This window comes from Simochromis diagramma, unplaced genomic scaffold, assembly GCF_900408965.1.
Source record: "Simochromis diagramma unplaced genomic scaffold, fSimDia1.1 OVJJ01000753.1, whole genome shotgun sequence".
In the NCBI taxonomy this organism is placed as follows: domain Eukaryota; kingdom Metazoa; phylum Chordata; class Actinopteri; order Cichliformes; family Cichlidae; genus Simochromis; species Simochromis diagramma.
This window is the reverse complement of record NW_024387523.1, coordinates 2,622,064-2,641,998: the sequence shown is the minus strand read 5'-3', so window position 1 is coordinate 2,641,998 and position 19,935 is coordinate 2,622,064. Positions and strand designations below refer to the sequence as shown.

The window sequence follows — 19,935 nt, the reverse complement described above, 5'->3', positions numbered from 1 at the left end:
ACAGCACTATGAGCCGCTTTACTGCATCCGCCATTTTACTTTTGGGCATGAATCCACCAGTAGCTGAGAATTTCTAGCAACTAACCTCCTGGCAGCGTCCCGTTCAACCACCACAACCATCACACATGTTGTTTTCTGTTGCGGTTTAACTTTTCTTCCACTGTTTATTTAACGCTTGTAAAAACGTGTGTCTTAGCAAAATGCTAGCTTTTGGGCAGCATAAGCTTCTCTGTGAGGACTAACTAAAGGACAGGGACATCGTTTTATTTCAGTACAGGCCCATTATCGATGAGATATGCGAAAATTAAACTACACATTGACCGTTTTGTCTAGAAGCGGTTGTTTTATCCGTGTTGCACTGTCAGCTAATTGAATATCTCCGGAGCGCCCCCTGCTGGGCCTCCAGCTGAATTGCAGCCAGTTTCTCGGGGATTGGGCTCTGTCAATACATGTAACAGTGGGTCTGTCAGTAACGTTTAATAATTGTCCATGCGGCTATTGTTTATTCAGCGACAGGTGAATCAACAGGTTAACGTGTGATGGCGTTTCGTGACAGTTCAAACCGACGTTTACACTAAACACCCACTCACGCCGTGTGAGGATGCTGCTTAGTCAACTGGCACAGCTGCGCCTGCGGGCAGGCTGCCGTTAGCCTCGTTTTATTAGCGTGATTTTTTTTGAGATGGCGGTTAGCATGTGGAGTTTACCAGTGACGTTTTGCTGCAAATAGTCAGCGAGGCTCCATGTAAAACAACAAAATCTCGGCTCATCGAAGGTAAAGTCATTAAACTAACGTTTACTGGGCTAACTGTTGACTGGCTAATGTAGCTAAAAGCTAGCTTAACGCAGGGAATATAAACAATGAACCAAAAACTAAGGAGCGAATGTCTTCAGCCCTTCATCGTGTGAGTGCCGTCTTTAAAAGTAGATGGTGAAATAGTAGAGCATCGACGTGAGCAGTAATCACCAGGTGGTAAATTATTCGGGATGAACACAGGTGGTTATTAATAAATCAGCTCTATTTATCCCATATTCGGGAAATGCTATCGTTACAGCACTTAAATTGAACATTAAAGATAACACCCGGATTATCTGGCAGATGGCTTTCTGGTAGGCGGATGTATTGAATTATAGAGTGTGATGGCATGTGGAAGGGAAGATTTTGTGTATCTCTCCTTGTGGCAGTGTATCTGAGAAGCGGCTCTGCTGTCTGTTTAGTAAGTGTTGCAGAGGGTGGTTAAGATTATCTATGATGGATAGCAGACTGTTCAGTGGCCTCGTCTCGACCACAGCTCTTTCATAAGTGTCGTGTGTGCAGCCAGTCACAGAGCCAGCCTGTCTGATCAGTTTATTCAGTATGTTGGAGTCACCAGCTCCCCAGCAGACTTCAGCAAAGTGCACTGTGCTGGCTAAAATTGGGTGATCTGCAGCATTTTGCTGGATGCTTTGAAGGATCTCAGTTTCTTTAGGAAATAGAGCCTCCTATTACCCTTCTTGTAGACAATCTTTGTTGGTTTTCCTGATTTGGATGCCTGGAGTAGCCCTCTACTTCAACACTCTGTCCCAGGATAGGTCTTGGATATGTAGCTGCCCTCTTCCTTCTGAAGTTAGTCACCGTAACTGTGGTCTTATTCACATTCAGAGGTAGACAATTCCTCCTAGACTACTTCACCGGTGGGCCCAGGCAAGTCTCTGGTGTGAGGGAGCTAGTCAATAGTTGTTAAGCCCTGATAGTGTTGAGTTCTTCGGTACAGGAACCAAACAGCATGTTTTCCATAACACTGATATTAGCATCATTTTACCTGACATTTGAGGTAAAATGATGAGGTAAAATTGGTCTTCATGAAATTACTCGTAAGCAATTAAAGATCAATCAGAGGATAATAGATTAATGTACCAGCTGATCTTTTCTGCGGTGAATGTTATCAGCCTTCTTTTGTGGAAAACAGACAGTGTTATTGCATATTTGAATGGCGTAACAAAACATATATTAGTCTATAATGCATTATATGTATAAGTGTGGATTAGAAAAATAATAACTACATGTGTAGTAAAATATGAGAAAACAACTGACAACTTTTGTGCCTTTCCTCCAGGTTTCTCTGACCATGGATCCGACCTGCAGTGGGTCTGTGGCTCCGGCCGGTTTGACGGTCCAGGTGTGCTTCCCAGGCGCCAGAGCAGCTGTTTTGGACAATCTGAACCGGCAGCGGGAGGAAGGAAGGCTGTGCGATCTCTCCATCCAGGTGCAAGGTCAAGTGTTCAGGGCTCACCGCTGTGTCCTCGCTGCATCCTCACCTTACTTTCATGATCAGGTAGGGCAGAGCATATTCATGCAGGGTTGAAGTTGTTGGGGTTTACTGTCTGATGTTGCACTCCAGTAATATAGCACTATTAGAATACCTAAAATCATCTCTGCATGTAGAGTGGGTGACAAGAGACGAAGGGAGAGACACCACTTCACAGCCTTTATGAGCATATCACCCACTTGTTTTCTACTCCACATTTTGAGCTTTAATATTTACATTTTGGCCACAGCTGGCAAACATGTTTAAAAGCTGTATTATTAACTGTTGGAGTGCAATCCACTGAAAAAGATACCTGCTAATTAATACGTAGTAACATAAGCTGATGGTTATGATAAAATACTTGAATTTCACTCACCAAAACTGAAGCAGAAAATCCTTGGGTGGTCTGTACCTCACAGTAGCTCAGATAATTTCATCAAACAGCACAAACATGGTGGAAATGTCCACATCAGTGACTCCAGTTAGTGGAAACCTAGCTTTTGTATAAAAAGCAGGTGTCTTAAGCCTCCCTTATAGTTTCTTTAGCTGTTTTTCTATGTTTAAAATGGCTAACAAACTGAGCAACAGTTTGTTTTTGTAAAGGCACTGGGTTTGTAAAACGCTGGCAGAAAACCTGTTTATGTGTATATTTCAGTCCAGATGTCAAAGTGTGTCTTTGTTTCTGTCTCTTCACAGGTGTTACTGAAAAATGTTACAACTGTCTCCCTGCCCTCAGTCATGGACCCAGTTGCCTTTGAGAGCGTCCTGAGTTCTGCGTACACTGGCCAGCTGAGCATCGTGCATGACGATATCGTCAACTATGTCACCGTGGCCAGTTTCCTCCAGATGTGGCACATCGTGGACAAATGCACCGAGATCCTGAAGAGGCCTCGGTCCTCAGCAGAGGGCGCCTCTGGGGAGGCTGCCGCCGCAGCTCACCCCGGCTCTGCATCTCGCCAGCAGTCCCCGAGCAGCACGGAGTGCCTGTATGCAGAAAGGGAGGGAAGGAGGAGGGAGAAGAAGCCAGATTCACTGCCTCCTTTGGCTACATGGAGACGCCCACAGCAGTTCTCAAGATGGGGACGCCCTCGACCCTCGTCAGCCCAGCACTTGGCTGATTCACAGCTGGACAGCCTTCCTGGCTATGTGGAGACTGATTACACCAGCTGCGAGGAGACATGGGTATCGTGCAATGCTAAGACGAGTCACTTTACTCATGACGGACCTGGACACAATGCCCGGCACCATGGGGCGTTTTCGGGTGCTGAGGCTTTAAAGCAGAAAGTCAGATTTCAACAGCGGGGGGCACCACAGACCTCTGATCGACCACTCGATAAGAATAGAGAGAGTGGGGATGGTGATGAGACGCAGGATAAGAGGAGGAGTGAGAGAAGAGAGATTGAGGCGGATGAAGGAGTAGGAGAAGAGACGGGGAAGAAGGAAGGCTTTGCACAAATGGGACACTGTGGTAAGATGGACAAATATGAACAGCATTAAAGAATCCTTTTTAGACACTATTTGTTATTAGGATTTTTACTTTTCTTGAACAGCAGTTTTTTTCCAAATATAAAGAAATTTGCAGCTTTTGTGGGGATGATTTGGACTGACATTCAACAGCAGTGCCCTGACATTTACTGTAAATGTTACTGAAAGTTAATATATTTAAATATTATAAAATAAATACAAGAATAAAAAAAAAACACCTTTATTTATTGGTTTCAATTTAGTAAAATTCTGATTTATGTCAGCAGTGGATATAAATATAAATAATGTTGAATCTGACCAGATAGCTGGGTCATATATTCTTTCTCTTTGTGCATTTCCCCAGTGAATTTAATAAAATGTGCTTTTGTTCCTTCTTGTCTTCAGCAGACTTTCACTCAGTTTCGAATGAAAATGACGAAGCTGGACATGCTGCAGGGAAGCAGAGTGCAGACGTGATGAAGCAAAGAGATCTGGTAGGAAGTGATCCAGCCACAGACCTGCCCAGTCTTCATGGTTGCCAAACAGGTGACGCAGTTCCAGACCCTTCCTGCCCGTCCTCAGCCAGGCTTCAGTGGCAAACAGGTGCCTGGTCTCAGCAAGAGCAGAGGCCTCAGGAAGGAGAGGGCGGCAGCTGCAGTAAAGATGAGGATGATGAAGAGGAAGAGGAGGATGTGGATTTTGAATGTTTCACAGAAGCGACCTATAGGAGAGGCACTTACGATGAGATTGAAGATGGCACAGGACAGGTTTCCCAGCGGCCTTTGGTCCCCGTGTCTCCTGACTTCACAGTGGCGGGCGCGGAGGTGAATTGGCAGGGTGGCTCTTTGACCCCTACCTCCAGTCGCCATCTGTCCTCATCTTCTGCTGCATTTCCAACGCCCCCTTCACCTCCAACCCCATCTTCATCATCCTCAGTGTCCCTCGCTGCTGCGCCCTACACGGGCAAAGTACACTTCTGCCACTGTGGGAAAGCCTACACCCTGAAGAGTATGCGTGACCGGCATGTGAAGATGCAGCACCTCAATTTACGGCCCTTTGGGTGTCCCGTTTGCACAAAGTCCTTCAAAATGAAGCACCATCTCACTAAGCACCTTAAAACCCACGGAGGGCTGCGGCCCTATGAATGCAGCCTCTGTGGGAAGAAAGTCATTTGGAGAGACAGCTTCCTGAGACATCAGGCCCGATGTGAGAGACTTGCTTCCAGCTCCTCGGCGAACAGCAACAGTGCAAGCGCAGCAGCAGATATGGATGATGGCTACAGTTATGGATTTGATGAAGGGGAAGCCTTTCTCCCCACTGGAGGACAGGTGAAAGTTGAGGAAGTGGATTTTCATAAGGAGATAGAGGATGGGATGGGTGGGCTTTTGGGTAGTGTTTCTGGGATAGTTGCTGAGCTAAGAACCCAGACGCAAAACTTGGACCCTGGCAGTCACGTTTTTAAAGAGGAGGCCAGCGAGAGCTTTACCTGAAATTAAACGTTTATGTGGAAAACGGTGATTTAAAGCACTCACTGTAAAGTTTGAAGAAGGATTTTGCTTAAATTGCCATGAAATGTCATCCGATCTTCACACAATCTGAATAAATGAAGAACACAAGCAGTTATACTTTTCATGCTTTTATTTATGAAACATTGAGCAATCACTCAGTGCTGGATGGAAAGAATAAGCGAACCTTTGTGCTAATGAGTTCTCAGAAAAGCTGCTTGGAGTCAGGTGTTCCAATTAAGGCAATGAGATTTGACTTGTGGGATGTAGAGGCACTTGTCCCTATAAACAAATGTGTACACAGTCTGATTACTTACAAAGCCTTTTCTGAAATTTATATAAAGTGGAAATATAGGACAGGCACTACTCTTTTTTTTTTTTTTTCCAAAGGCCACAGAGACCACAATATATCTGCAAACAATATATCTACACTTACTAAAATAATTAAAAGATATACAGAAAACTTTTGAATAACAAATAGTGTTAATGGAAGGATTCTGCTAAGTAAATAAGTTTGCAAAAGACCAGATGGATGTTCCAAAACAGTTCTGTAATAATTTTCTGAGCACAGTTGAGACAAAAGTCAGTCCTACCATCCACCAACTGGATGCTTTGCAGGCATTGAAAGAGTAATACGTTTATAGCGGCAGTTCTAAATCTGATGCTTAGAAGAGTTTGGGAAGATGCAGTAAGACAGGAAATATTATTGGCCTCAATGCTGTTAATGTTTGTACAACTAAATAAATTCAATAGTTTACTTACCGTTTTAGAATAAACACTGTGGGATTACTCAATGTGTTCAATAAAGACATGAAAAGTAAAACTGATATTTTCTGAGTTTGATCAGATAATTAGTAATCAGTTAAAGTGTTGGTGATCCCAAAGGATTCGTCAGCTTTCTGCTGTATGTACATAAACACTTTAAAAGATGGAAATGTATAACACAACAAATCTTTGAGCCACTGCTTCAGTTTTGTCCTTTACATGTGCATTATTTACAGGCCATGGTTATTTTGAAAAACATGAAAAAAAAAAAAATTCTAATTTCAAGTGATCCTTTTTCATTTTGCAGCGTCACGTAGGCTCAGTTTTTGTTTAGTGATGCTTAAAACTCTACCAAGCAGTGTTGTGAATGTACTTCTCGCATTTTGCACATAAATTATTTGCCATTGACCTTTAACACAAGGATAAAAATGCTTTTTTCCCGTGCCATGCTGATGTCACTTATGTGAAGAAAAAAAAATCATGGTAATAAAAGTAGTTTTGTTTCCTGGTTTTGGTGATCTGTGATCATTTTAAAACATGTCACTGAGGCTCATTTTAATATTGTGTGTTATTTTAGAGCACTGAGGCCATTTTTAAATATTTTGTTAAATTACTTCTCAAGAAAGAAACTTAAAATCAATGGTGATGAGATTACAGCTTTATCTAGCAGTTGCTGACAAAGCCATTCAGTGTATTGGCACCTGAGAGGCTAACACTGGGCTCCCGAATAGCTTGTTAGATTTACATGAAGTTTAGCATCTTTTCCAGGTTGAAACAGGTGACTTTGGGTTTCTAGTAGATAAGTGTGATCGTCTTCCCTGTGAGACGAGCTCTACCAGTTACATTTAGGCTTGCAGGGTGTAAACACTGATTTATAATTTTTCCATTTTAGGCTAACACAGTGGATTTTAAATCAAGCTATTAAGATATGATTGAGGTGGAGACTATCAGTTTAAATTCAAGTGGTTCAACAAAAGCAATATATAACTGGGAAAGGCAGTTGACTTAAAAAAAAAAAAAAGTAATTCCGGTGACTGGAGTCGATTTTGTTAATTTCCTCTGTTGTATTTGGGAACCATTTATTTTTGCTATCAGTATGAGGTCCTTAGAGATGTTGATGTAAGTGAAGGAGGCTATGATTACACTTAAAAAAAACAAAATGAATACCAGAGGGAGACATTATTTTAGGAGTGACCAGTCGACAGTTTGGTACTTTTCTAAAACGAAAGAATGCGGTAAACACCAATAAATCCACAACTAAAGTGGATTCTTGCAGTTTCTTTCATCGGTTAAGAAAAATCCCTTCCTAGTGGAAATTTGACCAACATAAACAAATCTTACATTTTTGAGGAGTTAGAAATGTTTTTAGATGAAAATCTAAAAATATTTGAAAAGTACTGTATATGCGGCATTTTCCCACTGGTCAATATTAAAAGATTTTTAAGCAACATTCCACACTGCTGTGTGTTTTTGGAGGACATAAAACACTGAGGTTTAAAGAAACATTGCAGATAATTTTAGAACCCTTAGGCTGATTTGAAACAATCTGGAATTCATGTTTTAAACAATGCTGAGATTGTCGTAGAACACTAGTGTGTAGATAGTGGTGGCCATTCTAGAACAACGGTGTGCAACATTGCAGAATGCAGAAGTTGATTTTTAAGCATTCATGGCCATTCTAGAACACCGATGCTAATGTGAAACATTCTAGAACACTGAGACTGATTCTAAACTTACTAGAGCACGGCACATTCTAGAACACAGGTGTTGAACTCCAGGCCTCGAGGGCCGGTGTCCTGCAGGTTTTAGATGTGCCCTTGATCCAACACAGCTGATTTAAATGGCTAAATTACCTCCTCACCGTGGCTTGAAGTTCTCCAAAGGACTGGTAACGAACTAATCATGTGATTCAGGTGTGTTGATCCAGGGTGAGATCTAAAACCTGCAGGACACCAGCCCTTGAGGCCCGGAGTTGGACACCCCTGTTCTAGAATGTATGTTTTAAACAATGCTGAAGTGCTGTGTATATTGGTGATCATTCTAGAACAACAGTGTGAAACATTCTAAACATTGATGGTCATTCTAGAACATTTTAGAAACATTCTAGAACACTGAGACTGATCTGAAACATACTAGAATGTTTTTTTTTTTAACAATGCTACAAGTTTATTGAACACTAGTTTTTCATTGTAGCTAATTGTAGAAGACTAATGCATGAATTATGCTTCATTGGGAAATCTACAATGTTAACCCTTCAATGTAACCTTCCATGTCTAGCCATGGATGGCTAAAAGGAGTTTCTGATTACGACGTAAGTTAGGATGCAGCTTTCCTGCAGAAGTCTAAATCGAGCTTTAGGCTCATCTTAAAACCTGGGTCATTTATGGTCATTCTCATAACAGTCTCAATAACTGTTTGTTGGCTCTTAGTCACCTGCTGAGTTGTGTGCATAAGAACAGATTGCTTTTTTTATAGTGGAGTAATTCTCACATTCAAAATTCAGTAAACAGGTGCTGCTTTTGGATATAGTATTTGCCCTATTAGAACACATTTAGAATGCTGCCTTGCAGCACAATGACGGGTCACAAGAGGTCTCTGTAGCTCAACACTGCATCAAGCCATTCTAGTCAAAAACTACACTATCTGTGATAACATGATCTAGAGATGCCAGTGAATGGGACTGCTGATTAATATATTTGGGTGTTTTCAGAAGGGATAGTCTATAGAAATAGCAAACAGTTAAAAATCATTTTATAGTAATGTTTTGTCACATTAGACACTTGTATGGCTGGATTAACTGTGAAGATGAACTGGCTGAGTGTACAGTTTACTCTTTATATGAGTGCTCAAATGTGCGTGACGTAACATGGATTATAGACCTCTGAGCCAATTATTGAATTATTCAGAGAATAAGCAGCTCAGTGATTATTCTGCTTTTAGAGGCAGTAGTCCATGAAAAGTTCTATCTCACCGTTATTTCTAATGATGAGAAAAACTGTTTTTCCCACTTCTCAGTATTGACAAGGGAGTCTAACGAGGATGACTCATCCTTGTTTAGTGTTTAATTAAATGTAGGACAGAGTGTCCTGCTTGATGTAGTTGAGATCTTGTTTTTTTCACTCTGCAAAAGACTTTGATATTGGGATTATCGTCTGACGTAGACGACTGGCCTCGAGAGAATATTTCAGCAGTGTTTGGGAGCTTTTTATGGCATGGCATGGATCATCGCTGAGTTACAACAGGGGCTTATCAGTTTACATTTTTTTCCTCTCAGTTTTTGAGCTGCTAGGTCGAACTATAAGCCTTCTAAGCTGCAAGAAGGTAACAGGGTCAAATTTTGTAATTTTTTAAAACAAGTTGACAATTCAACAAAGACTCTTAATGGGTAAAATATTGAAAATTTATGAAGTATGGTTACAAATCTTCCAGTAGAAGGCTATTACTTACCTTAAATGAGCTTAAATGAGCAGAAATGTAATTTTCTTTTTCTTTCATAGTACTAGAAATTTATATTTCTTTATTTATTTGAGTTTATTTAAGACGTTAGAATATATAACTTCATAATAACGGGAAGCGGTGCAAGAAGAAATCTTATAAGCCTGCCCTTTGTACAAATGAATAGTTTAACATAAGGTATTTCACAATTGCACAATGCCTCTATGCATACTTGCAAATGTACCTCAGCATCAACACACATACAACACATACACATACAGAGCACACTATATTTCATACATTCATGTGCTCAAGGACAAAATAGAAACAAAATAGGAAGTAAGCATGATAAATTGGAACGGAACCAATGAACAGCTCATTTTCTACATTATTATTAGGGACACTTTGTGTACATTATCTTTGTGTAGTGTGTCTGTGTGAACTATTGTGTTGTTTGTTCACATTAAACTAATGATTAATTTAATATGTGTGATGTGAGGCACGATAACTTACAGCGAATGCAGCAGCAAGCATGCCAATGGTACTAAAACAGTCATTTCTGTTCTGAGCCTGTCATTTTCCACGTCTCTGTGTCAAATTGCTTATGTCTCATGCTTTGTGTTTTATTTTGATAGTCCTTGTCCCATGTCAGTGTATCTAGTTTTGCGTCCCCTTGTCTCTTTATGTCTGATTAGTTCCAGCTGTGTTGCCACCTGTTCCCCATCCTCTCGTTATCCTGCCTGTGTATTTTAGCCCTCAGTCTTCCCCTGTTTGTTGTCACGTCATACTGTCAGTGCTAAGTGCTGTGTGGGAGTCTTCTGTGCCCCTAGTATTCTCCAAGTTCTCTGTTGTAGTGTACTTCCCTAGGTTTTATGTTTCTGGTTTTGTTTTCTTGTATTCAATGTAGAGTTTTTCTGGGAAATAGAGCTGCCGTCTTAATTTTACTTTTCCGTGTGCCAAGTCCTGGATTTGGGTCCTCATCCTGCCTGCCACACAGCGAAACATGACACTATACAATATTTTATACTCTGTTTTTTGCATTACTTAAATGGGAAAAGGCATAAAGCTTTAGAAGTGCAGCTATTTTTATTGTCTGTTCAACCTTAAGAATATAGACTGTATATAGGTGGTTATGTTCTTCTTCAAGAACGTAACCACCGTGACATCATCATTTGATTTGATTGATTAGCATTCAAATATCTCAGTGAAGACAGAACAAAGATCTACCACAAAGCAAGAACACATGAGACAAGGCTAATCAAAAGGTATTGGCTGAAGCATTTGCTTATTACGCCAAGCCTTTTAACAAAAGATCTTTTTTGCATGCAGCTCCTGTACACAGGGCTCGAAGCAAATAATAAAACAATAAAACATATGGTTATTATAGTCCTAATGTGAGGCCCTGTTCTGAGAATTTGTTGCTGTTCCTAACTTCATGAGGAGTGAGAGCTCGGTCTGACTGAGACACCAATAAACAGCAGATACTCTCATACACCAGCGACTTATCATGCATAAGGTAAACATGCCTTAAAGCAGGGGTGGGGAACTCCAGGCCTCAAGGGCCGGTGTCCTGCAGGTTTTAGATCTCACCCTGGGTCATCACACCTGAATCAAATGATTAGTTCATTATAGGCCTCTGGAGAGCTTCAAGACAACTTCAGGAGGTAATTTAGCCATTGAAATCAGCTGTGTTGCATTAAGGATACATCTAAAACTTGCAGGGACACCGGCCCCCGAGGCCTGGAGTTGAACACCCCTGCTTTAAAGCATCTTGTGTTTTATCCTCCTCCTAAACTCTAGCAGAGACTATATTTCACATATATTTGAAACTACTGACTGAGAAGAAGCTCATCGGGAGAGTTTTTAACTGAGTTCAAAATGATCTAAAAACCATTTTCTCATCACTTTCTATGAAATCAAACCTTATTAAAAAGAAAAGAAAAAACAGTTTTAAGGACTTCTGGCTTGATCTTTATGACTAAAGTCCATCTTTTACATACAGTCTATGCATTCGACTAGTTGTGTCCACTTGTTTTCAGGCATTTTAAGCCTAGCAGACTGTCCCCTTACCACAGACGTGAAAGCGTTATTATCTGGTTAACGTTCCGCAGGAACGCTAGCGTGCACATTCGATGTCACATTTTTTGCTCAGAGCTCATTTGAATCATATGTTTGGTAAATCATAACAATTAAAACGCAGCAAAGACAAGGGAATGATCTGATTTTAAAACATTTAATAACTCTTAAACGTGAAAAAAGTAAAGGTGTTTATTGCAAGTTAGGCTGTACATTACAAACAGGAAATTTACATTAAGAGGAAACACAACACTTATTTAAGTATCAGTTCCTATTCCCGTAGCACCACCACACATTAGCCATCTCATCTTTACAGTGCTTTTGACCATTCAGTTAAAGTGAACATACAAACATCAAGTAGAAATAAGAGTGGCAGTGTAATTTATTACAAACAAAAAAAAAAAATCACAAAATATTTGTCAGAACACATGAATCCAACATCCTGTCCTACAGTACTGTGCTCCTCGTGCCACCTTGCTGCTTCATCCTTAAACCTTTGAACCACTTGCAAATTAACCATCAGCTATAAAACATGTCAGCCATCCTCTGGAAAAACACAAATCACCATAAAACTTAAATGACGACAGAACAGATAAAGAAAATCACTAAATGAGGCAAAAGCTACAGAAAAGACAACAGAATAGTTTTAGCGCATTTCTCAGGTGTGAAACAGTGCATTCGAAAGGGCATTTTTATCTTGTTTTGATAGAGTTGGGAAGCATCAATATCATACATGGTGATTAATTACACTGAGGCAAAGAAAACTTATGCAGTGGTGTTAAAAACAATATTAGAGTCCACTACTTCTATAGGTTTCCAGTTGCATTTTACAAACGTGTGGCTTTGTGACATGCTCAAGCAGAAACGGGACCACCCTCTGTCACGATTTCACATGTGAAAGTTTGTTTGGCTTGTGTGTCGTGTGAGCTGTGTGTTTCTAGGAAGCAGCGAGATCCATAAAGCATCAATCGTGTACAAAATGCAGACGACAGCAGACATAGAAGAAACAAACACCTGCCATGAACAAACCTCAGACAGCAGACACTAGCACCATCAGACAATGATTTTTATGGTAGGAGACTTTACTAAAAGCATGACTGAACCTCTTACAAACAGCTAAATAATTCCTCAGAAGTAGGATTAAAAATAAAAAGAGGATTTTTACACTAATGTTGTGTCTCTGTCTAAAGATAAAGGAGGATCGTGTTAGTTTGTTAACATCTCTTGAGGTCGTGAGTCTGCCGCAGGCGTATCTGTCTCTTCTTTTGGTCTCGTCGGTGTCGGATCTGCGGTTTGGTCCTCAGTGGAGAGCTTAGAAGATGGTGCTCCAGCGTTTAGAGGGTGCACGGGACTTGCCTTCTCCCTGGAGAGAAGAAGAAGTGGACATGAGGAGGTTGAGAAAAACATTAGTTTTCCTGCCGCAGCCACAGATAAGAGCAATCTGGGAAGATATTTGGTTAAAACAGTGTTGAAAGTTCATGAACGAGGTGATTGTCAAAAAAAAACGTTGCATTTAGTGGCGCTGATCCACACTGAAAATAAAGCCTCAAAAACATCGAGGTAGATGGCTTTGGATGAATTTGGGCTTACATGTAAAAGTGAAAATGTGGCTCTAAAGCTTGTTAGTTTATTATGATGACAGGCTGCAGTAAAAGCATGATGATGAAATGATCGTATTTACATCCTACTCACTGATCTCTGACGAGAACATCACTGTTGCATTTGAGCAAACACAAACAGGAAGCAGTGATCGTGAAATCCAGGTTTACAGGCAGAAAGGGGGAATTCTGGGTAACGCAAAGAGGCAAACGTTCTGCGAGCTCACCAGGTTGAAGAGTCTGGACAGCGTGCTTTGGTCTCTGCGCCTTCTGACTGGTGACTTTGTGCTCTCGGCACGCGGTGACGTGGCCTAGAAAAAGATGCCTTATAAGCACAGGTGGAGAACTGGAACCAGCTCCAGAATCCAGCATTGCCTCACTGCGTAACCTTTAAGCAATTCATCTTACATGGACGGCCTTTTCCTCTCCATGAGATTAAAGATATTTTCCCCCAGACAATCAGAGATATCAAACTACTTCAACAAAATGCCAAACACAAAAAAAACTACTTAACATTTTGTTACAAAGGGCGCCGTTTTTGCTGTTGCTGCACAAAAAACACATAACCACCAGTAGACTGCAAACCTTCTTTTTAATGATCTCCATCCTCTTTAAATGCATTAGGATGGACTCCTTGGTATTTGGGTTTGTGCTTTCATTGTGTTTCATTTCCTTCTTTGATATTTAAAGTGAATTGGTGTGCAAAATAACAAAGTGCAGGTATGTGGTTTCTCTGCAACAGCAAAGAAGAAAGTTGTCTTTGATCTGTTATTGTGAGTAGACATGAAAGGAGAGAAATATGAATGTGTGACTGGACCAGATTTCACCTAACAGTAACCTTTAGGGGAAAGAAGATGGATGACAAGGAGAAGATGGGGTCCATGAGAAGAGACACTGACACAAAGGGTGTAAGTGGCTGATCAAATGACACACAAAGAGTTGTCCACAGTGGCTGGACAGATAAGAAGACACAAAGGAGGTGGCAGACCAGAACAGATGGATCGGTGAGTCATCTCTGGAGAAGTTGATGAAGGTGTTACAGAGAACTAGAGGTGTGAAAGAGGAGAGGGGGGGGAGAGGTCCTAAGAAAAAAGCGTTTACCGGCTGTGGTTCATAAATAGTTGAGCGATTTCAAAGTCATCCAGAAGCAGTGAGTCGCTCTGGATTGAAGCAAAGAAGGGAGGGAAATTGAAGTGTAATGAACTTATCAATAAGTCAATAACTGTATCAATAATTTCCAAGCAGCAAGTCAATGAATGAAATTGATTTTCTGTGGCATTCATCCAGGCTGATCTGCTGTAACTGTGCCTTTCAGGCCTTGTGTGTGAATGCTGGTGAATCAGGACGTGAATGCGACTTGATTCATCGCGCTCCGGTATAAAATGTATTTCTCTTCAGGGAGGAAAGCAGTGAAACACAAAGTAGGTTAGGAAACAGGTGCACTGCAGACAAAGGACATGTTGCAAAGAAGAGGTTGACAGACAGATTTAAATGGGATGATTGCAGACGCACAGAGCGGCACAGTCAGCAGTGGGGCTTTTGTATAATTTGAGATGGATCGAGTGACGTACCAAACCCAAGACGTCTCTCCACTGGACATGAAAAAGAAACAGATAACGACATGGTGAGATGAGCAACAGTAAGATTATGATGCCACCTGCACTGGTCTCAGATTAGCTTTGTGGTAGCAGACAAGTCGATGTGAAAACTCTGATTTTATCCAGTCCCTCCATGATCTCCACTGCTATGATCTAGCTTTTAAAAATGTTTCGGTAAAGGTTCCTAAAAAAACATGAAGAAACTGAAAATGGATGCACATATAAAAAAAAAAGAGAAAAGGTTTCGTTTCCTGTCCAGTTATCTCATGATCTTTGACAATGTATTTATCCAGTACCAGAGTGGGAATCTGCATTTTAGAGGAATATGTGACCCTTATAAAGAAATTGCTTTGCAATAATAAGACAAATACAAGAATACAGTTAGATCCCCACACAGAGGATTACTAATAATCTAGTAAACATCAGCATAAATAAGATGACTTGCTATGATATTTTTTTCCAGATATTCATTCAATAAACGTATGAACTATAACCTTAATATTACATAATGGCACCATCATCAGGTCACAGTCTTGGTTTGCTCAGTTATAACCAATTATCTATTTGTCTCACTAAAATCAGCCTCAGCTTTAGTTTATGTTACCATGATAACACCAGGATAGCAACCATGGTGATGTGTGAAATTAGGTACACATTACATTTTAGCTTTCATTAACCCTTCAAAGCCCAAACCGTGTTTCTGAACCCTTCTGACAAATATAAAAAAATACATTAAATATAATTTTTGTGCAGTTTATTGCTGGCAGTTTGTTTATCTTAAAAAAAGAAAAACAATAAGTGGGTTACGGTTAAAGAAAATCTCACTCGTGATGCAGAGGTCTCTATCTATTATGATCTTATTATCTGATATTTTCTTATTTATGGCTTATAGTGCTGTCTGTGATTATATCAGCTTTTTCCTTTGTAGGACATTTAGATAATCTCTGTGAACACAGGTGAACTCTGTTTCATCCATTTGTTTATGGGTGAAAGACCCACAGCGCACATTTAGATCCACAGGACACTTCATGGCTCTCCAGTGATTTTGTAACCATTACATGAAGGCACCTTCAGCAAAATGCTGAAAATGAGTAAAGTGAATTTCCACAATAAGATGTGAGATGCAATTAGCAGAAATTGTGGTGGGAAATTTGCAGTCATGACAATATCAGTAAAGTAACCATTGAGACAGATTTTAGGTCAAATATCCAAATCTCATTTTTGGGCTTCTCTAAATAAAGAACTTTGATTCTGCTGCTTTTATAGCAGAGTGTATTTATATCGGCAACAGTTGAGTATTGATTTCAGTTTTACTTCTTTGAAGTCTGGGTGCATGTGCAGTTGGTGCATTCAAGACACAAAAAATGAATTACATAAAAAAATAAAAATAAAGTCAGGACTGCAGATGTCCTCATAGACCTTCATTATCTAACACTAAAATTTGTATCTCTCAGGCCTGATCAGACCCTAGCAGACTGACAGTAAGCATAATCGATGCCTGCAAAGTGCAAAATTCTTGATGTAATATTCAACAGTAAAATCTGCTAAATTGGCTAATTTTAGCTTGCGGTTTTGTACCTCCACTTTTTAAGATAGTATTAACAAGATTTCTGAAATAAACTCAATTTTGGATTAAGTATTACCCAAAATAAGTGACTGAGTCGATAGACTCAGGAGGAAAGTGTTTGCAGAGGTCAAAAAGGGAGTTTTCATCTAAACTTGTATAGGACTCTAAATCGTTTTTGCTTCTACAACTGTCGCCATCTTGTGGTCTTCGGATAGAATGCAAGTTTTAGGTACTTCCCCTTTTGAGGTTAGGAAGCTACATTCATGTTTTATGCTATCCAAGTGACAGCCAACCAGAAGAGGTTTTGATAAAAAAAAAAAAGGTGTGGCCTTAGAGGGAAATGAGCTTAAACAGCTTAAGACAGAATGAACTGAGGGGCTTTTGTAACATTCAGTTTATCTTACTATATAATGTCTTTGTCTCTATATTGATCCCTTCTCTTTCTTCTCCTCCACTTCACCCCCCTAAAGACTGCAGCATATGGCTGCTCCTCCCTGAGCCTGGCTCTGCTGGAGTCCTCTTCCTGTTAAATGGCAGTTCTTTCTTCCCACTGATGCCAAGTGCTTGCTCACAGGGGTTCGTCTGACTGTTAGGCTTTCCTCTTTAAAATGATTGGATCTCTATTTAACTATAAAAAGGTGAGGTGATTGTTTTGACTTTGTTTTGGCACTTCATCAACAAAATTGAATTTAAACCTGAAATGATAAAGAGTGATTATTTTAACCTTTGATTGCTGCAAAAACACTTTATCTTCATCCTGTGGTTAAACCTTTGGAATAATTAAAAACAGATATGGGTAAAGTGGGACTCACCCTGGATTTAGGACGAGGAGAGGAAACCTGAGGAACACCAAGCAGCAACAACAACAACAACAACAACAAGAGAGTGACTGATTGTTCAGAGCAAAACAAAACAAAACAAAAACAGAGCAACAAACTCAGATATGAAATAAACAAAAAGTGCTGAGCTGCTGATTGAAATTTCCCCAAAATCTTTTTTATCAATATGCAAATGAAGGAGTCATGCGCGCGCTAATCACTGAGATAGGCGAGGAAAAACAATTTAACCAGCTGTTTTTGAAACATTGCCACACTGTTGATGCCAAGAGTTAGAGCCAAAGAAAATACTGGAGGAAATTTGTTTTTTCTGCATTATGAGTTATGCAGTTTTTGGCAATTTCAGGGGATTACATCAAACAAATTTAACTGAATGACGCTGGGCGGGGTTAGCGTGACCCAGCAACAAAAAATAGCTTTTATAAAGGTAAGTAAAACATGCATGGAATGGCATGACTAACGTGTGCGTGCAAGTGGAACTTACAAAGCTCCTGAAGAAATGCACAACAGCATTTTCATTAGTCCGACGGCGGGAAGAGGACTGCTGGGGTGAGGCGGCCAGATGACCCCGGAAAGACCCCTGAGAAGATAAGCAGAGGTCAAGTAACTGCATATATTTGTTTAACACATGTTCACCTGACTGTATGAAACATTCATTTTTCTGCAGTGTCTTCGTGATAGAACAGATTGGGATGAGCTCACTTTCTCTGATGAAAGTCAGCACCATGCAGCTGCAGAATTATAGCTTTGATATTTCCTAATTGTTGTCAGATCTCAGTGACAGAGAGGAAATTATCAAGATGATGTTTTTAAGACTGATGATACAGATTAAACCTCATATATATGCAAATCAATTTTTAATGATTTTGTAAATGTTCAAGGTTCAAGGGTTCAATAAACACTCCTTTTAGAAAAAAATTGAGTGTTCTGGGAATTATTTAATGGTTCAGACTTTAAAGTTTTAAAGGCAAAAGCAATGAAGACAATGAGAGGAGATGTATCCCTGATGGTCATCTAAGGCGAGCTGTGAGATCAGAAGCAACCCCTACATATTGCTGTAAGCCTCTGTTTATGTGGGAAGCCAATCAGAAGAAGGTTTCTGCTTCTATGACAGTTATTGTATTTTTTTTTTTAACTTGGTTTTATATTTAATGAATGCAAAGAAGCCCGAATAAAGAAGCGAGATATGTGCAGGCACGCATCTCTTTGCTTTCTGTTGTTTTCTGTCTGTCTTGCAAATGAGTCACAGAAAGGCTGAAATACAAGAGTGAAACACACAAACAATAAAATTCAAGAAATCTCTGAGATCTGGCGTCCTTGCGCTCTGCCTACTCAGAATAACAGCCTCAGATAGCAGATGAAAGCAGTTTGAAAGCAGCAGAAGGGCCCCTCCCATCATATACTGTTGAATCTTGAAATCTGAAAGGGGTTTTGTCTGATGTTTTCTATCTGCTGCAGCTCATGGTCAGACAGATATTACAGACTAAATTTACATGCATCCACATTGAGGCCTGTTTTTTCCTTCACAAGATCTCAATGGGACTGTATTAGAGCCTTTATATTAGATTCTTTGCAGCATTTTGCAAGATAACAAGAAAAACAAAACAGCGCATCGGGGCAAAGCTACCAAAGCAACTGGATGGATTTTTGAGTTACTCATACCCTCCAAAATATATATATATATATATTTTTTTTTAAAAAGCTGAAGATGGGAGGCAAAAAAAAAAATCCACAGCCCACAGTACATACAGTAATTTTGAGTGTGAGCTTTTACATAGTGCAGTACTCAGTGAAACATCACAGAGATGGTGTCTGACATACAAAACAACCTCAGTGCTTTAGGACACTGACGCTTAAATGACACTGCAGGTGAATGTGAAGTACAAGCAGTAAAACCAAAGAAATCTCAACTCTGCTCAAGAAAATTCAAAATTGCTTAAATATTTAAAAGCAAACTGTCATAATATAAACTGCAGAAGTGAATTATCACCTCCCTTAACCTCTAATCATCCACAAAGTCTCACTTTAGTTTATGAGGACATTTCTTTTTAATATTTCACTTTTTAAGATAAAAACACAAGTTATTAATCATATTAATTGCATTATTATTGTAACCACATTATTATTTATATGTAAAAATGAATATATGCATGAATTGGCTTACAGACCACAGCTTGGCACAAAGTATCTAATTAACTAAGTAAAAGTTTAAAACTGGGTTAAGCTGAGGATGAAACCGTCCTTTTAAATGGATGGATGCTCACCTTGCTCCTCTTCTTTTTGTTTCCTCCAAAGAATTTGCTAATCTGATCCATCAGACCGGGGTTCTTCTTTTTCCTCCCGAGCCCGAAAGCGCTCTGCCCTGAGGTGCTCGCTGTAGCCATGCTAGCTGCTGCTGCTGTTTGGTGGCGTTGACCTCTCTGTTTACTCAGTAGTCCTCTTCCAAGCTATTCCAAAGCTCACAGTGCCAAAACCCGTCTCTGCTGCTCCTTCAGGGTGGTTTGCAGCCCATCTGACGCTCAGGGGCTGTCTTTGAAGGTGTCATCCCCTTGGCCCAAGGGCACCATGGGACACACTGAGGGTCAGGTTGGTGAGGGTGGGGGGGGTTTGCATTGGTGATGTCCATGGTTCTGGCTCAGCTCCAGGCATTCTTTGGAGCTTCAGTGGCTGTGTCAGTCACTGCCGCCCTCCGCATGGGCCCGGCCATTGTTCCTCTCCCCATCTGCCTCACCCCGGCCGCAGGGACAACAAGGGTTATCTCTGAGTCTGAACTCACACCCTGATGCAAAGCAGCCCGAAGCAC

General features: G+C 40.3%; 2 protein-coding genes across 7 annotated transcripts; one reads left to right on the top strand and one right to left on the bottom strand.

Moving 5' to 3' along the window:
• The first annotated feature begins 115 nt into the window (after nucleotides 1-115).
• On the top strand, nucleotides 116-6,531 carry zbtb22a (zinc finger and BTB domain containing 22a). 4 transcript variants are annotated; one of them, XM_040021186.1, is made up of 4 exons: nucleotides 116-775; nucleotides 2,097-2,315; nucleotides 2,985-3,756; nucleotides 4,158-6,531. In XM_040021186.1, the coding sequence occupies exons 2-4, from the start codon at nucleotides 2,109-2,111 to the stop codon at nucleotides 5,240-5,242; spliced, it is 2,064 nt and encodes a 687-aa protein (XP_039877120.1). In that variant the 5' UTR covers nucleotides 116-775; nucleotides 2,097-2,108; the 3' UTR covers nucleotides 5,243-6,531. The 4 variants fall into 4 exon arrangements, with proteins under 4 accessions (XP_039877120.1, XP_039877123.1, XP_039877122.1 ...); XM_040021189.1 differs by having other exon boundaries at nucleotides 117-775; nucleotides 4,161-6,531; XM_040021188.1 differs by lacking the exon at nucleotides 116-775 and adding an exon at nucleotides 782-997.
• A 5,143-nt stretch (nucleotides 6,532-11,674) lies between these two features.
• mbpa (myelin basic protein a) lies at nucleotides 11,675-19,674 on the bottom strand. Of its 3 annotated transcripts, XM_040021107.1 has the most exons (8): nucleotides 19,397-19,673; nucleotides 17,617-17,712; nucleotides 17,109-17,135; nucleotides 14,703-14,723; nucleotides 14,233-14,291; nucleotides 13,359-13,442; nucleotides 13,226-13,246; nucleotides 11,675-12,896 (listed from the first exon to the last, which is right to left on the bottom strand). In XM_040021107.1, the coding sequence occupies exons 1-8, from the start codon at nucleotides 19,514-19,516 to the stop codon at nucleotides 12,740-12,742; spliced, it is 585 nt and encodes a 194-aa protein (XP_039877041.1). In that variant the 5' UTR covers nucleotides 19,517-19,673; the 3' UTR covers nucleotides 11,675-12,739. The 3 variants fall into 3 exon arrangements, with proteins under 3 accessions (XP_039877041.1, XP_039877042.1, XP_039877043.1); XM_040021108.1 differs by lacking the exon at nucleotides 13,226-13,246 and having other exon boundaries at nucleotides 19,397-19,672; XM_040021109.1 differs by lacking the exons at nucleotides 13,226-13,246; nucleotides 14,233-14,291 and having other exon boundaries at nucleotides 19,397-19,674.
• Between the last annotated feature and the right edge of the window lie 261 nt (nucleotides 19,675-19,935).

Excerpts from the sequence above, each read along its gene's own strand:
- mbpa (XM_040021107.1), bottom strand. The coding sequence starts at position 19,516 with ATGGCTACAGCGAGCACCTCAGGGCAGAGCGCTTTCGGGCTCGGGAGG. Across the intron at positions 17,713-19,396 it reads ACAAAAAGAAGAGGAGCAAG|GGGTCTTTCCGGGGTCATCT; the intron begins GTGAGCATCCAT and ends TTATCTTCTCAG. Across the intron at positions 14,292-14,702 it reads GGAGAGACGTCTTGGGTTTG|AGCGACTCACTGCTTCTGGA; the intron begins GTACGTCACTCG and ends GCTTCAATCCAG.
- zbtb22a (XM_040021186.1), top strand. The coding sequence starts at position 2,109 with ATGGATCCGACCTGCAGTGGGTCTGTGGCTCCGGCCGGTTTGACGGTC. Across the intron at positions 2,316-2,984 it reads CACCTTACTTTCATGATCAG|GTGTTACTGAAAAATGTTAC; the intron begins GTAGGGCAGAGC and ends GTCTCTTCACAG. Across the intron at positions 3,757-4,157 it reads TGCACAAATGGGACACTGTG|CAGACTTTCACTCAGTTTCG; the intron begins GTAAGATGGACA and ends TCTTGTCTTCAG.